Source organism: Fukomys damarensis, unplaced genomic scaffold (assembly GCF_012274545.1).
Source record: "Fukomys damarensis isolate Sample0158 unplaced genomic scaffold, DMR_v1.0_HiC HiC_scaffold_28, whole genome shotgun sequence".
Taxonomy (NCBI): domain Eukaryota; kingdom Metazoa; phylum Chordata; class Mammalia; order Rodentia; family Bathyergidae; genus Fukomys; species Fukomys damarensis.
The window spans coordinates 41,882,654-41,899,854 of record NW_022900940.1 but is presented as its reverse complement, the minus strand read 5'-3'; the positions used below and the strand labels follow the sequence as shown (position 1 = coordinate 41,899,854).

The following is a 17,201-nucleotide window of genomic DNA, read 5'->3' as shown; positions in this document are numbered from 1 at the left end:
TGACACAAACATTTTGTCTGTGAGGGAAGCCTCTCAGAAGCCTCCCTCCTCGACCATTTCCTGCCTGTCAGCTGCAGCTTAGTAATGGACCCCGTGGCTGAACCTTGACACTTTAAGGCTCTGTGTCCCAGGGAGGTGGAGAAGAGGGGCAGTGGGTGTGGGACACGTGCCCAGTGCTGACTTGAACAATCAGATGACTGAGCGGGGGTGGTGGAGAGGCTCAGCCTGGGCTCTCTCAGTCATGTGGAGACTCAGCCCTCCTGTTAGCTGGACTGTTACATGTGACATGACGCGGTAATGTGCTTCTGTGCCGTGGCACAAGGCAGAGCGAATCCTGTGGAGATGCCACACGCTGGCCAGGAGCTGGGCGGAGAGCATGCTGGGAAAGGCCCCTGAAAGCAGGCCTCGTCCTCTGCAGCTGTAGTCCTTCTTGGCCCTCATCGCAGGCACAGCGAGGTGTTAGGAGGGCTGTGGTACAGCAGCTATGTTTCAGAAGGACCCCCAAGGGCAGCCCTTTTCTTGCTTGAAGAAGAGATTCATGATTCCAGCAGGAGGCCTAGTTGAAAGAGTTTACTCTTCAATATTGCTGAAGTGAAATTCTAAGATTTTCTAAAAATCAAACGCAGGTCCTGTTTTGGGCACTGTTGGGCTCCTGTGGGGTGACTGCTGTTATCTTACAGCTTGTCTGAGGCTGGAGGGAGGCTGGCCTCGAGAAGAGAGCCAGGATGGCCGAAGGCCCGGGCCGGGAAGGCGAGCCGTGTCACCAGGTGCGTTGTGCCATCTGCTCACTTTGTGGGTGGGGCACTTCTGGCGAGAGTGGGCACTGTCCGCGGTGTAGCTGGGGCACACCCGAGAGGATGCAGGTGGCCACTCCATAGCAGGAGGTCCCTGGGCCTCTTTGGGAGGGTTAGCCTGGCATTCACCCAAGGCCTCCACTTTTGGTTCCTTTTTAAAACATTTGTTCCCAGGCCCTGTCAAATCCCCTACAGATACTAACATGTTCCCTAATGGTGTCCGCAGAGCCCCAGATGGCCCCACCCTACCACCAGTCCCCCAGCAGCTGCCAGTTGTCCCTGACCTTCTGCCCAGCTCACACTCAGTCTCCTGTAAGAAGGCTTTCCTGGTTGACTCTGTTGGCAGTTAGTTCCCCTCCTACTCCCTGCCTGGATCTCCCTCCCTCCTGGGTGCCTGGATTTGCCGCCCCTACTTGGGAAGGCCTGCTCCTTCTGTGTGCTGAGTTCAGTCCCTGAACTAGGGCTGGAGCTGCTGTGCAGATGCGTTCCCCACATGGAAACTGTGGGATCACTCCAGGTTGCTGCTCCAGGGGCTGTGTTGCCTCAAGCCTCTGAGGGTTTTTCCCCTTGACTTTCTTTGTAAAGTGGCCTCAGCCTGTGGGTTTCTGTAGATTTCCTTTAAGTCATGTGAGGATCTCTCTGGCAAAGGGCGGGGCCCCTGCTGAGTCCCAGGGGTTGCCCCCTGGGCATCCCACAGAGCTTGTGTAACTGACTTGGGGATCTGGCTACCGGGTGGGGGTGGGAACCTCATTGGGTCTGCATTGGGTGGCTCTGCATTTGTTCGCGTGGTGGTGGCCTTTGTGTCTTCTTGCTGATTTCTGATGCAGTCACTCAGTTACTGGTCCTTTAGCCCATGCCTGAGAGGGTCCTGCTGTCCAAAAGAAGTGGAATGTTAGTCACCTGTATAATTTTAACTTTCCTGGTAGTCACAGTAAAAAAATGAAACCGATGACATTAATTGTAATCTTTTATCTAGTCTGATATGCGCCAAATATTATTTTATTGTGCAGTCAATATAAAAATTATGAATGAAGCTGGGCATGGTGGCACTTACCTATAATCCCAGCACTCTGGGAGGCTGAGACAGGAAGATTGCAGGTTCAAGCCCAGCCTGGCAACTTAGTGAGATCATGTTGCAAAAAATATTAAAAAGACTGGGGCTTGGGCCGGGGATTTAGCTCACTGGCTCTGCCTCCTTCCTTGCAAGCGCAAGGACCTGAGTTCGATACCCGGTACCAAAAAAAAAAAAAACTGGGGCTTTAGCGCAGTACAAAGTCCTTCGGTTCAGTAACTCTAATGAACTACTTAATATTCTTTTTTTTTTTTTTTTTTTTTTTTTTTTTTTTTTTTTTTTTACTGAGTCTTTAAAATTAGGGGTGTTTTGCACAGTTTGGATCAATCCCATTCTAATGCCCAAGAGCCACGTGTGGCTGGTGGCCACTCTGGAGGAATGGTCAGCTTCAGCTTGTGTCCACTCTCACCAGTGCCCCGTAAAAGTAGGAGCTGTGTGCTTAACAGTCAGGCACTGTCTGCCAGGCTGTCGCACTGCCAGGGTCTGGTCACAGCTCTGCTTCTCACTGCTATGGGACCCCAGGAAGAGTGCGTGTGCCCAGCCACTGCTCCCCACCTAGAGGAGAGACAGTAACCTCGCCATGGGCCAATCCAGTCCCTTCCTGGTTCTGACAGGCCACACACTGCACCTTGATCTGGGCAGGGAAGGTGTTGGGGACTGTGGTGTCCCCACCAAAGTCTCCTTAGAGAGGCAGGCCTTCCAGGAAAGGCTGCACCTGGCTGTACCTGTGCCATTTCAGAATGTGGCTAAAAGCTGAAGTATTTGTCTTCAAATACTGTTGGACTCCAGACTGTGGAAATCACATGCTCCCTGGCCTGGTGCCCACTGCCCCATCAGGCACCTGTTCCCTGTCCCGAATAGAGGGACCTGCAGGCGGCAGCCACACACAGTGGGTGGAGGAGTGATAGGCAGGGAGTCACTGCCTGGGCCTCACGGGGTTCTCTGTCACACAGGCTCAGCTGGAAGCTCAGAAAGCCACGCAGGACTTCCAGAGGGCCACAGAGGTGCTCCGCGCCGCCAAGGAGACCATCTCCCTGGCTGAGCAGAGGCTGCTGGAGGATGACAAGCGACAGTTCGACTCGGCCTGGCAGGAGATGCTGAACCACGCCACGCAGCGGGTAGGAGGCAAAGCCATAGGGAGTCACGCCTGTGCATGCAGTGGTCCTTGTGGCTCTTGGCTGGGCTGGCCCTAAGCCGTATCGGTGACAGTTGCCCAGTAACGGGGGAGCTGCTGCTCCCCTGTACCACTTGAGGTCCTGGCAGTGAACTTGGGCTTCCCAGAGAGACTGGGCTTTTCTCCAGGACCTGAGATGGGCTTCCAAGTGAAGCCCTGACCAGCAGTCCCAGCCATGCTGCAGGACAGCAGAATCAAGTGGGCCTGGCCTTCAGGATGAGGCCAGGATTTGGGGAGTCTTTGTGGAGTGGACTTCCGATGCTCTTACCAAGTATTGGACTTCTGAGTTGTGGGCTGCTGTGTCCAGGACCTCTGTGGTCACGCTGCTCAGCATCAGAAGTGAAAACTTAGTTCATTTGGCCTGTTACAACAAAATACCATAAACGGAGTGGCTTATAAACAACAGAAATTTATTTTTCACAGTTCTGGGGGCTGAGGAGTTCAAGATGGAGGCCCTGGCATCTGTGCTAGCTGTGAGGACCTGTGTCCTGGCTCATAGAGGGCTGGCTTTCTCTGTGTCCTCACCATGGTGGGTGAATGAACTCTGGCTTCTGTGAGGACACTAGTGCCACCCTCAGGACCAACCTCTTCCCCAAGGTCCACCTCTTGTTTTCTTGTTGTTTTGATACAGAGTCTTGTTATATAGCCCAGGCTGGCCTTGAACTCATGATGGTCCTCCTGCCTCAGCCTCCCAAATGCTGGGATTACAGGTGTGTGTCTCCACACCTGGGGTCCCTCCATCTCTTGATTCCCTTCCCTTTTGCAAAAGTTCTCTTTTTTTCCTGTTGTCTTGCTCTATTTATATTTTGACTTCTCCTGGCCTTTCCCTTTCAATGTCACCTGCCACAGCAGGCCAAGTCCCGTGGGATCTGATAATTAGAGATGGCCTTGAACATCCTTAAATAGAAAGCCTGACACAAATGACATCAAGAGCCAGATCTGCCTTGACTTCAGACCGTGTCTCCCCGAAGCCTGGGACTGTGGCCTGGCCAGGCTTTGTGTGGCCGTGAGCTGCCCACCCCCTAGTGGGGAGTATGAGCTACACGAATGCTGGAGACAGTTTTGCTGGGTCAGCTCGTGAAAAACCAAAGAGGTTAAAAATGTTGGAAACAAGTAGAGACTAAGAGATGTTTAAAAAAAAAAACCCACAAAACCTGCAGATCTCCCTTTCCTTTTTGCATGACTGCCATCCTAGCTGAAGAACCCATATCAGCTTATAAAAAGTAATTTCAGAAATCATTCCATCTCTTCCTCTAAAAGGAACAAAGCACAGTTTTTTCTTTCTTTCCTGGTTTTTGCTTTAGAAAATTTTTTATTAGCACATGTTTACAATTTGTAATGGTTACATTCATCACGGGGGAGTTTGGCGTGTGCTTTTGTTGAATCTTTTTCTTTTAGTTTAGGGCTAAAAAAAACTCCTAAGAGACAAAGCCTGTGGCAGACCTTTCCCCACTGCCTGGCCCACTGAGCACGTTCCTTGAATGACCATGGAGAACCCACCTCTTCCCCAGGGCCAGACGCTTATTTGGCTTTGAAGCAGCATCAGGTGACGTGGACTCTGCCGGCCTTCGCGTGTCCGCAGATGGAGCTCTCATCTTGACAGTCTCCTGAGTCAGCCTCCCAGTTGCAGGCTCAGCTTGCTGAGTGTTGCTTGGTGAAGACACTGCAGGGGCTGGAAAGTATCTCCTCCCCGTGTGACTTCTGGGTCCTCTGGGAAGCCCCCTTCCACAGCTCCACGCATTCCTCAGTGGAGGCTATCCGTGTGTCCCCTCCTGTTTCCTTAGATGTCCTTCATTGACATCAGGGTTCACTCTTGGAACCACGCCTGAAGCCAGCACACTGGGAGGTGTCAGGAGCCCCAGTGTCCTCTGGGCTATGTGAAATACCACAAACTGGAGCAGTTCTCTGCTGGGTACAGCCATACCTGCAATTGTAGCCTCCTTGGAGCACGGAGCTCAGGTCCGTGCTGCTTGCCGGGGGAAATTTGGGCAGCAGGGGCCCCTCCAGCTTTAGCAGCTTTGACCTCAGGGGGAAGGTGATGGCTTTCTGTCCTCTGAGAGGGGAGAGCTGGAAGCCTGGGAAGGAGGAGTTGGCTTTGCTATGTCTGAGGAAAAAGACCACGTGGAGGAAGAGAGGGGTTGTGGCTTGGAAGTAGGGAGGCAGGAACCGTGTATGTCCTGGCAGCAGGCAGCTGCTAGAGAAAAGGACAGAACAAGGCTAGCCTCCCCTGCCCCGGGCCTGCAGTGGATGCAAGGCCTGGGATGCTGGGCCCCTGAAACAGTGGGTCTACACCGCCGCACTCCCTTCTGGGTCCCCCCGACGAGGGGTGCAGTAAGACTCAGGGCAGTGGGAAGGCGCGCAGCGAGGGCCTTGCCTCCGGCAGAGGCCCTGAGCTGTGCTCTGTGGAGTTGAGGAGGGAGAGAGGTCAGAGAGGCCCTGGAAGCTGTCCCATGTGGGTATCCACTGATCAGCATAGAGACTGTGCCCTGTTGGGCTGGCACACTCATTCCACGCCCATCAGTGCCCAGGGTGCAAAGGTTTGGTATCTTCTGTGGGCTGCCATGGGGCAGGGTTGAGTAGAGACAACCCCCCCCTTCCCCACTGATCCCTGGGCCTTTAGTTGCTCTGGGACTCCTAGGAGTAGGGAGGGGCAGTCACTCTTGGTGACACATCTCTGTCTGTCCTGCTGGGCCAGGAGGGGCAAAGGTGGAGGCCCGTGGCTTTCACAGCATCCTCAGCCCTGGTATCTTACAGCCTGTGTACTTTTGCAGGGCCCGCTACCACCTGCCTGGTCTGACATTGGCGCGGCAGCTGTCCTGACCAACCTTTCCCATCAGGCACCAGGGGTAGTCAGTTCTTGGGCAGGAGTGTGTATCTAGGTTTTGGGAGCCCTAGGAATGCCTGACTTCTTAGCCTGAAGGCTGGGGCAGACACCCTCAAAGCTGACAGCCCAAGAGTCATCCTCGGGACCAGCCCACTTTAGGGAGAAAGTTCTGATCGTGTGGAAAGGAGGTGGACAATTGTGTCCCTCAGGTGGGATCCCTGGAGCATTCCAGCTTAGTGGAAGGAGGCAGAAAGCAGAGCATGGTGCTGTCTTCCCTTGTGTGTCCTGCATGTCATCCCGTGGAGATAGCAGTTGGGGCACAGGACCTGGAGCCTGCACCGGATGCTTCCTCCTTTCTGTCCATTACCCAAGACCCTCTCCAGTGCTACCTTTTCTGTCACCGCCATCCCGCCGCCCAGAACCCCGAGTCACCGCACCTGGAAGTGTCCCTACCCGCTAGGGCGCCACCCAGGGTTTCGTCTCCAGGGGGCCCTGCACGGGGCCTTGCACCAGGAGGTGTTTTGTCAGCGTGTGACCCTGAGTTGAATATGGTGCTGGGAAAAGGAAACAGTACCTTCCAGAAAGGAGGATAGCAAGAGTTCTGAGGTCCAGACCACAAACACCCGGTTGACCTGAGCTTTAAGGAGAGCGTGACCCTAGGAGGTTTCAAGGGCCTTGGGGCTGAGGTACAAATGCCTGTCTGGTCACTCAGGCCCACACTGCCTCGAGGGCTTCTTTGTTGTCCTCTGTGGCTTCAGCCGCTGTCCCTCTGGGGTCCTCGTCCCTTATTACCTCCCATGCCTGCCCCAAAGGCACACACACAACGCAGGCCCTACGCCAGGCTGCAGTTGGAGGGCTCCTTGGTTACCTAGGTGACTACTGAGGCAGCCTGAAGGGGCCCCTTCTGAGGCGGGAAGCTCCCGTGGAGGGCATCTGGAGAGCGCAGGGTTGTGAGTCTGCGTGGGCAGGCAGAGGTCCACAGGAGAGAGCGGGATGTGTTTGGGAAGGCGGACGCGGGAGTGCTGGGTGGCCACCTCCTCGGCCTTCCCGGCAGAATTGCCAAATGCTTGGAGCGCTCTGCGTGTTCGATTTTAGAACGCCCTTGCTTCTGCGGGCATCCTGGAGCCGTGGTAGGATGAGGGGCCGTTTGCCACTAGTGAGAACTGTCTTGTGAGGGGGATTCTTTTGGTTCGGTAGCCCCACCTCGCGGCATTTCTAACCCAGTCTGTGTGAAATGCTCTGAAGGCGAGCCCTGCCTCGGGTCCTGTCGTGGCACACGTCACACCCAGTGTGTTGGCTTTGATAAGCTTGGGGTTTTCCACCGCCTTAAAGGTGACACCAGTAAATCCTTTAAGAGAAGACAGCGGAGTTCAGGGTTTCCCCCAAGGGTCCAGCATGAGATGTTTTCAGTGCGTTTTGTTTCCTCGGGAAATAGTTGGTGTGAGACGCAAAAGGAAAGGGTTCTTTGAGATCTCTGATCGCGGAGAAGCCATCGCGGCAGGCATGTCAGTCATCTCACGCCCGCGGAGCTCGGGTCCCCCTACTTTCCTTCTCTGAGAGTTTTCTGTTTTAAAAATTACCTGTGGCTTCTGTTAACAGATAAGGCTTTTCAGAAGGTAAAAAGCACACTTGTGATACAAATATAAAATGTTCTCGTAGCAAAGATTTTATTTAACTGATTAAGGAAGGAATATGTAAGATGTTAAAAATCTTGAGAATTTTTGAATTCCAAAGGTAATTTTTAAAAATTCACAGATAACCAGCCATGCAGAAATGTGTGTACAGACAAATGCAGCACTGACCATTATCCATGGCGGTCAGTAGTAATTGCATCTTTGATTAGGACACAATTCATCTTCATTTCTCTGGGTAGGAATTATTTGTAAATCTGTGACTGTAGCTCAGTGGTTTAGCACTGGTCTAGAATGCACACAGCTCTGGCTTCGATCATTTGTAGGTTGGTGCGGCAGTGCATGCTTACTTGTGGGGCTGAGGCAGCAGGATCAAGTTTGAGGCCATCCTGGACAACTTAGTGAGACCCTGACTCAAAATTGAAGGGGCTGGGATGTGTGTACCTATGTGAGGCCCTGAGTTCAGTCACCTGTCCTGCAAAGGCAGTGCAGGGAGGACGCGTAAATACCCCTCCTCAGTATTACTAGCAGTTTGCAGTAACACAGGATTGAAAAACAGCTCTAAGACAAGGCCGGACATAACCTGGGAAGGTCCCTGGACTGGACACCCTGCCACACTTTTGTGTCAGATCAGTCTTTCATAATTTTTCCTCACACCTTTAAAACTCCTTTTTTATAAGTGAATGAATAAGCCACGCCAGGGCCAACTGGCTGAGGAGTGGAGGAGATAGAACACAACCACCTGCTGCTGTGGGCTTCTCCGAGGACTTGGAGTTACAGGCATCAGGCGGAGGGCTGGGGGGCAGGATTCCTAAGATGGTCCTGGGTGAGGGGACAACAGTACCGTGGGCCCCCTGGGGACCTCCCCGATCCTCAGGTGAACGGAGAGTGGTGATTAGCCTAACTTGACTGTGATGCTGTGTGAGACATAAGAAGATGGGTAGGATGTGGCCACCTCTACTGCCTCTCCCCCCATGGCAGGCCTGGTTCTGAGGCTTTGCCTTAGGGAAATGAGGAAAGAAACATTGATCACGTCTCCATTGCCTCTGAGCCACCTTGATTTGGGCTACCGAGGACCCTTGATTTAACTCTCGTTATCAAGATTTTATCGTCGCTCCCTCTAGAATATCCCCACCACAACTCTGACCTGCCTTCTAGTTATGGATTGTTAAAACCTCAGTCTCTGATCTGAATGAAGTGGTTGTAAAGGTAAATGTAAAGTTGAACCTTTCTGGATGCTGGATTTTTCTGTGCCCAGCCAACAAATTCAGGATGTTTTGGAAAGGACTGAATAGCTGAAATCATGGTTGCCTTGACCTCCTGACTACTCTGGTTTGTTAGCTCTTCCTTTCAGTGTCTTCCTGTAAACTTTAACCCCCCCTAGTGCTGTTTGCTGCCTGCCTGCCCATCAGCCCCTGTCCCAAAGGGGGGCGCGAAGAAAGAGAAGTTCAGGGCGGTTCCTTAGTGCAGGAGACCTAAGCGGAAGAACACAAACTGACTCACTCTGAATATTCCAAAAATGTCTCTAATTTTTATTTTTGTATTCCCCCTACATCGTGGCCAGACCCGGCTTGGCCACTGAATCATACAAGACCTTTGCAAAATAGAACAGTCGGAGAGAATATTCTATTTCATTGGGAAATTAGTTTAATCTTAGTCTGCCTACTAATTTCCTCAAAGGTTATTTAAAGGCATTAAGAAATACCCCAACCGGAAGTTAGTCTGGGCTAACTGAGGCTGACCTCTGCTTTTATTTGAAGGTCATGGAGGCAGAGCAGACCAAGACGAGGAGTGAACTGGTGCATAAGGAGACCGCAGCCCGGTACAATGCTGCCATAGGCCGCATGCGACAGCTGGAGAAGAAACTCAAGAGAGCCATCAGCAAGTCCAAGTAAGCTGGTGTGGCCTTCCCTGGGCGTGTGCCTGCCCTCTTCCACAATGGCTCAGCCTGTGTGTGCCATGTGCAGGGACCAGGACTTGGCAAGCCTTTCACCCCGAGCCCAGGGCCTCTCCAGAGCCTGTCCAGGCTCCCTTCCCACATGTCCCGTAAGATGCTGAAGAGCAGGCTGCACCACGCCAGCTTGGGAGGCACAGAAGAAGGCAAAGGAAAAGCAAACCATGATGTGGCCCGCAGGCTGGCTGTGGGGGATTCCGGTAGTGCCTGTGGCTCTGTGGCTGACTGGACGGGGCCTTGTCCCTCAGTTTTCCTGTCAGCATAATGGGAACAATTTGCTTTCCCAGTGTATGCTCTCTGTAGATAAAATGCTGCAAGACTGGTTTCACTGGAGCTTTTAAGTGCTTCTCACTACTTCCACCCTTTGTTTTTACAAAATAATGTCCCCGGTGGGCAAACAACTCTGGGGGATGAGCCCCTTGCTGTATTTGCAGTTGCGGGGCCTCCAAGCAAAAGGCGCAGGACTTTCATGGCCCCTTCAAAGACAGACCTGGAGCAGAGCATGCATTCTGGGCTGCCGCAGGCCTCTGCATGGGGACACGGGTCCAGCTGGGAGGGGATGGGCAGCTGGAAGCTCAGCCTGGGGAAGGCAAGGCGAAGGAAAAGTGCCTGTCCAGTGAGGACGAGGCTCTGAGCGGAAGAGCTCGGTCCTCTGCTGCTGTGCTCTCGGTCCCTGCGCTTGTCTGGTTTCCGCCCGCTCGCCTTCAGGTCCATGTGTGCACACAGGTGCAGAAGAACGTTAGCCGTTTGCTCCTGCTCTCTGCACAAGGAAGCGGGTGAGAGGGTGGCTGTAGGACATGTGCCTGCCCTGGGAGCACCCCCAGAAGCTGGTAGAGCAGCCCTGTGTGCTGCTTCCTTTGGTGTAACATGATGGCTCTTTAATCCAAAGCCCTCGCCCCCCCGCGCACGTCTTCCACACTTAACCTACACTCACCAGCTAACCTGTTCGGAGACACAGTTCTCGTGGCCTCACCCTGCCAACCTTTGCAGAATACTGGAGGAGTGTGGGGACAGATCTTCTGCCTCGGCTTTCTCCTTCAGGCTGTAGGCTCGGGCACGTCTGTGCATTGCGTGGACTGGCACCCAGCCCCGCTCCAGGCCTCGCTTGGGTCCCGCTTGTCTACCCTTGATGTGGCTACTTTTGCTCCTTTCTCCTGGACATCTTCCCTGTGCTACTCACGCCTGTCCACTCGCTCTCCCTGCCCTGTGCCACCTGATGTGTGTTCCTCTGGTACCTTTGGAGCCCCTGTACCCTCCTCTTCGCAAGATTCAGATTTTCTGTGCTCACCAAAGGTGTCCTGTGCTGTCCGTGTCCCACTGACGGTGAGGGAGGAGTGGCATTGCTGCCTCGCCCAGCAAGAAGTCTGAGCGGCCCCTTCCCCAGCCCTGTGTGCCATCACCCTTAGGGGCCGATCCAGGCTGCCTTTGCTGCTGGGCACAGCTGGATGTCCTTGAACAGCCTCCCTAGAGAGGAAAACAAGGGCGCGGGGGGGGGGACCCAGTACCTGGAGATTGGCTGGGCTGAGACCAGCAGCGGGTCCTGTGTCATTTATCCCAGTCGGGCCCTGGTCACAAGAGCCTGGGAGACCTGGCCAGCTACAGTAGTGGCTCTCATGCAGCCTGTAGACTTCACTGGTCATTGTATCATTTGCTCTTACTATTTTTCCTTCCTTTCTTCACAGACCTTATTTTGAACTCAAGGGAAAGTACTACGTGCAGCTTGAGGTATGTGTGGCCTTCAGAATTGTCACAGATGAATTTTTTGTTTTGTTTTTGAGGTAGGGTCTCGCTATGTAGTTTAGGATGGCCTTAAACTCACTGTGTAGCCCACTGTGAGCTCAAACTCATGACGGTCCTCCTGCCTCAACTTCCAGAGTGCTGGGATCATAGGTGTGCGCCACCATGCCTGACTCGCAGATGAGTATTTTTCTGCACTCAAAGGCCTACTTTAATGTATAGCAGGCTAATGACCTATTTACTGCATGGGGAGAACGGAGGGACACATTGATTTTCAGACCTCGAAATGGCCTGGCTGGCTCTTCCGTGGTGTCTGAAGTTACCCCTACAGATTGTACCAGGCCTGTGTGATCCTCCTTATAGCATCAGCTGCACTTGGAAACTTGCTAAAAATGCAGGTTCCTAAACACCCCCACCCCAGATCAGAACCTCTGGGTAGGGCCAGCGATCTGAGTTTTAGCCAACCCCACAAGTTCAATACAATTTTGAAAACCACAGTACTGGGAACCAGGTGGAGAGACGAAGACCTGTCTTAGATGCCCAGTGGTTCTTCCCTCTGGGCTGGAGTCCATTTGGGGATATTACAGCTGTCACCAAATGGGACTTGGGGTGGTGTGGCTGATTTCCTGCCTGGCGAATGGACAGTGGCGAGTGAGCAGCCCCTCCCCTCGTCATGTCTTAAGAAACTGTCTGCAGTGGAATCCTGTGCAGGAAATGTACTTAACCTGACATTCGAAAAGCACCCTGTGGCCCACAGGGGCAACTTTCACTCAGGCAGCCTCCCATCTCCCCAACAGCAACTGAAGAAGACAGTTGATGACCTGCAGGCCAAACTGACCCTGGCGAAAGGAGAGTACAAGACAGCCCTGAAGAACCTGGAGCGGATCTCGGATGAGATCCATGAGCGGCGGCGCTCCAGTGCCATGGGGCCTCGGGGCTGTGGCGTGGGCGCTGAGGGCAGCAGCACGTCTGTGGAAGACCTGTCCGGAGGCAAACCTGAGCCGGACGCAGTTTCTGGTGAGTCGGGCGAGTGGAGGGTCAGGACTGTGTGATCTGCTCCCGGGCTGTCTTGTCCCAAGGCCCCTGCCCTCCCTCTCTGCCCATCACTGCAAGATTTCAGAGTTGGGTCACCCTGCTGCTGTTTCCGGTGGTTTCCTACATTTTGTGGTACACTGTGCTCTCCAAGATGCTGCTAAATGTTACTCAAAAGTCAGGATTCCGTGGCCCTGTAAGTTTGGAGAATGTTACATTCGCATCCCTCCCTGAGAGAGTAGAGTATACACGAGAACGAACATTCACGGCTCTGAGAAGGCCTGCCACAAAGAGGCATTGTCTTAAGAATACTTTGGAGGGCTGGGGATTTGGCTCAGTGGTTGCCTCCTGCCCCACACGTGCAAGGGCCCGAGTTTGATCCCCGGTACCAAAAAAAAGAATACTTTGAAATCTGATTTGATTTACATCATGGCTGCCCCATCATTCCTAGTGTTTGCACTCTGTTTCTTCACCTGCAAAACAGAAATCGTGATACTGTCTGCTCTTGCCGTGTAGGGCAGTGGTTAGGATCGTAAGAAAGGCCTGGCCTCCAGTAAGTACTCAGCAGCAGATGGTGGCTCTCACTGGTTTCTGACCGTGGCTTCCGTGGCAGTAATGAAGAACGCTGTCTCTGAACACTTTGTTACTTTTACTTCTCTGTGGAATAATCTCTGGGTGGCTTTATCCCAGGCTCCTTTCCTAGTAATTCTTTAATTCCTTCAGTTGTTTGGGTGCCAGGTCCAAAGGAAATTAAGCGATGACTATGTCAGTTACTTTAATATATTTCATACTGTAAAACCTTCGTGGAGAGGATCACGAAACTCAGAGAAGTTAAGTAATTTGACAAGGCCACACAGCAGTGGAGTTAGTGTTTGAATTCAGGTCTCAGCCCATTTTGTGTCCCCAACATTATAGTTCTTAATTTTGAAGAGTCCTCTGTGCAACTATACAAGGCCATTTTTAAAGATGCAGAAGGTAAAGGAGAGTAGGAAGGACATAAGCAAAACTGTACAGGCTGAAGGGAAAAACAGCTAATGGTCTCAGTTATTCTGGTCTATAAGTGAAGGCACAAGCTATAGTGCACTGAAAAGGGTTTTGTTCTTTGTAGCAAATACAGATCTAGGCGGGCTTTGGGTGGGTCTTTTGAAAGATCAGAAGTCCCCTGGAAGGAAAGAGAAGACTCCACAGACAGCTTCCTTCCATACAGGGCTGCTGTTCTAGCAGCTCTTGCTTCTGCCCCAGGGAGGAAGCCCTTTAGTCACCTGTGGAAGATTGGCTGAATTCAGCTTTCATATTTAAGCAGTATCTGATGACTTCAGGGGTCTGCTGGGTCTAGCTGCCTATCCGCAGAGAGCACTTTGGCAGGGGTTTAAGGACCTAGGCTACTATCTGTCCCACTCATACAACTGGTACTCTCTTGCAGTGGCCTCAGAGGCTTTCGAAGACGACAGCTGTAGCAACTTTGTGTCTGAAGATGACTCGGAAACTCAGTCTGTGTCTAGCTTCAGTTCAGGACCAACAAGCCCATCGGAAATGCCAGACCAGTCTCCTGCGGTTGCAAGGCCCGGCAGCCTGGACCTGCCCAGCCCCGTGTCCCTGTCGGAGTTTGGGATGATGTTCCCGGTGTTGGGCCCACGGAGTGAGTGCAGCGGGGCCTCTTCCCCCGAATGTGAAGGAGAACGAGGTGAGTGGCGGCCCCCCAGCCTTCCCGCTGCCTGTGTACCCGATGTGTGTGTTGTGTGTCTCTGCCCGGGGCCAGGCTGTTGGATCTCTGAAGGAGCTGCTGGTGGCGGTCACTGAGACTGTTTCCAGGGGCCGCTCTGGCCTCCTGGCTCTTCCTGACCAGCTTGGTATAAAGTAGAGCTTAGGTCCTCACCTGTTAAGAGGGAAGGGTTTCCCAGCTACATAACAAGAATGGCTAATTTAACCTCGAATTATACGGGATATATAAAATGATATAAAGAACAAGAACCAGTAAAGGATTACATGGTGAAGAACCATCTCTCTGATTCTAGTGTGTGGGGAAATGCTGAGAATTCCAAAGGGCTGGGCTGGGCTGTCGGGCTGGTTTGTGCCTAATTTATAACCGTCAGTACTCAGTAGATAACCTTTGTTTCTCCATAGGTGACAGGGCAGAAGGGGCAGAGAATAAAACAAGTGACAAAGCCAACAACAATCGAGGCCTCAGCAATAGCAGTGGTGGTGGCAGGGGTAAGAGCCAAAGCAACAACACCTCCCCTGAGGGCCAGGCCTTGGAGACCCAGATGAAGCAGCTCTCTCTTCAGTGTTCGAAAGGAAGAGATGGGATTATTGCTGACATAAAAATGGTGCAGACTGGCTGATCCATTGAGCTATGCCCGTGTGCAAGAGAGTTATTTCTATGTGAAACTGGAGAACATTGTGCCAATAATCATTTAACATATGCCAAACCTTACGCATTCACTCTAAACTGCACTAATGAAGTTTCAGTGACCTAGAGGGCTGAAAAGTTTCCTTCCAGTGAGAGCTCTTGGGCTGGTTTGTTTTTTTCAGAGCAGAGTTATCGCAGGTGGACTGTTACCAGGGTCACAGCCTATGTGGAACATTCCCTGTAAGAGGGTTGTGGAAGCTATAACTAGTTCCTGTGAAAGAACCCAAGCCAAGAATTGGGCTGGAAGTTTAGTCCAACTGGAGACTGTAACTTGAGTCTTCTTCTGCCCTCGGTTGTGGGAAACTGAGATGTTCTCGCCATTATATCCCAGGGCATTTAAATAGTTTTAAAACCTACATACAGCCGGGGATTTAGCTCAGTGGCGCCATGCCTGCCTCACAAGTGCAAGGTCCTGAGTTTGATCCCCGGTACCAGTCCCCCCACAAACCCTACGTACGCTAAAACTCAAGTGTTCAGAGCACACCTTTTTGACCTAGTGAAGGCTTAAAAATTCCAAGAACACGATTCATTTTCATCACCTCTGGTGTTCAGAGAGGGCTTTTAAGAAAGCATGTATGCTGGGACACTCATTAAAACCATAACCTAGGAAGGCTACCATGAACTGCACTTTCGGGGTGGGAAAGGTGAATGTCAGCGTGGGGGTGGGGGATGAGGGTAGCAAGGACACATCATAGGAGGGAATTAGTGGCTGTAGGAAGGAAGGGTACATAACCTTATCCTGCCAGCCAAGGGGATTTATTCTAAGAGAAGTGCATGTGAAGAATGGTTGCCATTGTTATATCTAGATTGACATGGTGTTCATTTCTATATAAGTTGTAACTTTAAATGAAATTATTCGAGGGTTATGCTGCACTAGTTTTCTTAGAGGAAGTTGTCCTTCAAGGTAGGAAAGGGAGTAGGCATGTGTTGGCAAAGGCTGTTAAATAGAAGCAATAGAGTCTGTTATGCTACTAGCAGTGTTAAGACCGCTTTTCTTTAATGTTTTCTTGATTATGCATATTTAGAATGCTGTATTTCATTTGTCTTGTTAGGAAAGTTTAGCATTTCTAAAAGAAAAAAGCACCTCCCCATTTCAAGTTGTTAATCCTGTCACAGCCTGTATATTTTAGTCATTTGTATATCTCTTCATACTGTAGTAGTTTCTTTTTTATTGACTGATGCAGTATCCTAATTACAAGGCTTTTTGTACTTGTCTTAATACCTTGAGTGTAATAAAAACTGCTTAAGAAAAGTTTGTGTGACTTCAAATAAGAAATTCTGGTGTTGCCTAGCTCTTCTGTCCTAGGTAACTCTCTTATCATAAAGATCACGGAATCGCTTCTCGGCCTTTTGGCTAAGATCAAGTATAAAGATCACGGAAAGCAGTGGTCATTTGTTCTCATTTTCAGTTAAGGTCCTGAATCCTAGTAATTTCAGTCCAAATACAAGGTTTGAGTTAGAATTACACTTTTGCTACTGCTAAAGCTGAGCAGTCAGGAGACTGGCAGGGAAATACAAGTGAGGTGGTTATGTGGAGGAGAGGTCTTCAGCCCTGAGGACCTAGAGCCTTGCAGTCTGGTCTCATCCCCAAGGACTGAATTGATCTGCACTTGGACGTCACTTTGTCAAGTTCCCAGGTGACTCCGAAGTGTTTCATGGTTATGACTCAGATGGTTATCATGATCCTTTCTTCAGCAGACATGGTAAAGTGCTGGTCTTCTAATCTATGGACTTTTAATGTGTATATTTCTACTACAGTGTGCTGTAGGGAAAGGTGCAGGGTTACCAATAATCATGATTAAGATGCTTTACCTAGTGCTTTTTGCTCAGAGTTCATCAAACTGTTACTTGAATCCCAGTTGACCCTATTTTCAAGGTCCATTCAAATCCCCGCATACTGTGGATTCTCTCGTAATAAAAGATAGTGAGACTTTTGTGAATTGCCGTTAGCAAAAACTGTTTGAGACATTGCTCATTTTCCCATGTTCTAGGGAAAAAATTTTTTTATGGAAAAGCCCTGGGATGGCCTAACATTCCTTAGAAACAAACTATACCGTCTAAAGTTCAGACTCGAACGTGTGGTGAGTTTTTGGCTCAAATATGTGTTACCCAGAGTTAAATCTTACTATTTACCTTTTATCAATAGAAACCACAAAAGCACATTTCAATAATGATTAGAAATTTCTAATAGTTTTTGCAGGGAATGGCAGTGGGACAGAATTCTGTAGCGCTGGGGCTTTGGGAAGACAAGCCTGTGCCAGTTAATCGGACTCGTGGATCACGGCGGCAATGTACTCATCAGTGGATTAATCTGATGGTCACGGCAGAATGTGCTACTAGGGTGGGGCACAGTCGGAGGTGCCTTTGGTATCTCTCTCCCGCTGCTGGTCTTTCCCTGTGCTCTACTTTCTGGCAGCCATGAGGGAGTGGCTTGGCTCTACCACACCCTTCACCATGATGATCCTGCTTTGGAGTCAGCTGACGAGTCTGAAACCTCCAAAACCGTAAGCCAAATTAAACTTCTCTTTTAAACTGTAGGCACTGAGTTTTTGTTGTTGTTTTTTTTTTTTTTT

The 17,201-nt window shown here is 51.1% G+C and overlaps 1 protein-coding gene across 1 annotated transcript; it reads left to right on the top strand.

Moving 5' to 3' along the window:
* Nucleotides 1-689: 689 nt before the first annotated feature.
* Sh3bp5 (SH3 domain binding protein 5) lies at nucleotides 690-15,439 on the top strand. Its single transcript, XM_033756988.1, has 7 exons — nucleotides 690-767; nucleotides 2,820-2,984; nucleotides 9,256-9,386; nucleotides 11,132-11,174; nucleotides 11,984-12,203; nucleotides 13,642-13,902; nucleotides 14,343-15,439. The coding sequence occupies exons 1-7, from the start codon at nucleotides 726-728 to the stop codon at nucleotides 14,558-14,560; spliced, it is 1,080 nt and encodes a 359-aa protein (XP_033612879.1). The 5' UTR covers nucleotides 690-725; the 3' UTR covers nucleotides 14,561-15,439.
* The last annotated feature ends 1,762 nt before the right edge of the window (nucleotides 15,440-17,201 follow it).

Coding starts and splice junctions, on each gene's coding strand:
- Sh3bp5 (XM_033756988.1), top strand. CDS start 726: ATGGCCGAAGGCCCGGGCCGGGAAGGCGAGCCGTGTCACCAG. Junction 9,387..11,131: donor AGAGCCATCAGCAAGTCCAA/GTAAGCTGGTGT, acceptor CTTTCTTCACAG/ACCTTATTTTGAACTCAAGG. Junction 11,175..11,983: donor AGTACTACGTGCAGCTTGAG/GTATGTGTGGCC, acceptor TCTCCCCAACAG/CAACTGAAGAAGACAGTTGA.